At 44.0% G+C, this 1,491-nt stretch overlaps 1 protein-coding gene across 1 annotated transcript; it reads right to left on the bottom strand.

Moving 5' to 3' along the window:
- Positions 1 to 272: 272 nt before the first annotated feature.
- LOC118844713 (olfactory receptor 6-like) lies at positions 273 to 1,229 on the bottom strand. The gene has a single exon (XM_036752667.1). The coding sequence runs from the start codon at positions 1,227 to 1,229 to the stop codon at positions 273 to 275; it is 957 nt and encodes a 318-aa protein (XP_036608562.1).
- Positions 1,230 to 1,491: the final 262 nt, after the last annotated feature.

Genomic DNA, 1,491 nt, shown 5'->3' with positions numbered 1-1,491 from the left:
TAATTACAAATAATTTTGTTGCATAGGTGTCAAATTCTCTCTCTCCTTCCCCTTATCTCTATCTCTGTCTATGTCTCTGCCCCTCCCTCTCTCCTTGTCTCTCAGTCTCTGTCTCTCTGCCTCTCTCACTTTCTCTTTCCTTCTCTATTTATGAGAATTCATTTTGCATCTCAAAATTAAGCTGGCATTTATGGGCTCTCAGTACTTTTCAGTAGCCTTTGCCTCTCTTGGAAATGGTTTCTGGGTCCCTGAATAGAAATGAGAAGGGCTTTTCAAAAGGAGGAATCTCTCAAGAATAGGGTCCAGCCACTGCTTAGGGTCTTTCTGATGGCATCCTTAACTTCTTGGTTCCTCAGGCAGTAGATAATAGGATTCAACATAGGTGTGAAGACTGCATATATGGCTGAGATCAGCTTGTTGGAGTTGAAGGAGGCAATAGCTCGAGGCCGAACATACATGAAGATTACAGCCATGTAAAAGATTATCACTACAGTGAGGTGGGAAGCACAGGTAGAGAAGGCTTTCCTCTGTCCAGCAGCTGAGGGGATGTGTAGGACAGTAGAGATAATGAAACCATAGGACGTAACAGTGGCTGAGAAAGGAAAGACAAGGATTACAATGGCTAAGGCAAAGTCCACCCTCTCAGCCACAGAAATGTTCTTGCAGGCCAATTTGAGGATGGGAGAAACATCACAAAAAAAGTGGTTTAACACATTGTTACCACAGAAGATAACATGTGATATGTAATAGACCTTGACTATACCAATAGAAAAGCCACATAACCAGGAAGTGGCAGTCAGCCAGATACAGAGCTCTATGGTCATGATGACTGGGTAATGGAGTGGTTGGCAGATCGCCACATAACGGTCATATGCCATGGCAGCCAGGAGCACACACTCTGTGCAGGCAAGTGAAAGGAAGAAGTAGAGTTGAGTCATGCAGCTCAAGAATGAGATGGTGTTGGGGTGAAGGAGAAAACCAGCCAGCATCTTGGGGACAGTGACAGAAATGTACCATATCTCTAGGAAGGACATGCTACCCAGAAAGTAGTACATGGGCTTGTGGAGGGAGCCATTGGTCCAGACAGTGAGTATAATGACCAGATTCTCTATCAATACAAATAGGTAGGTTCCAAGAAAAAGGATGAAGAGCAGGATCTGGATCCAGATTGTGGTAGGAAAGCCCACAAGGATGAACTCAGTGACGTTAGTGATGTTTTCTTGCCACATCTTCAGGACACCGAGGTTTTAGGGGAACCTACAATAGCAGTATAGCATACAATGGTAGGGACCAAACAGTGGTCCCTTGTGGAACTTGTGTTCTATTAGCCACAACACTATCTGTTAGGATTTGGTTTCCAGGTACCACCAGAATCTTCTAACAGCCTGCAAAGTTAACTTTGAGGGAAATCAGATGGTAGTTATATCCAGGTCTATATTCCAGGTTCAGGAATCTCCGAGTCCATTATAATAGAATCATGAGGCCAAATTC

The sequence above is a fragment of the Trichosurus vulpecula genome, chromosome 3 (genome assembly GCF_011100635.1).
Source record: "Trichosurus vulpecula isolate mTriVul1 chromosome 3, mTriVul1.pri, whole genome shotgun sequence".
In the NCBI taxonomy this organism is placed as follows: Eukaryota; Metazoa; Chordata; class Mammalia; order Diprotodontia; family Phalangeridae; genus Trichosurus; species Trichosurus vulpecula.
This window is presented reverse-complemented; position numbering and strand designations above follow the sequence as displayed.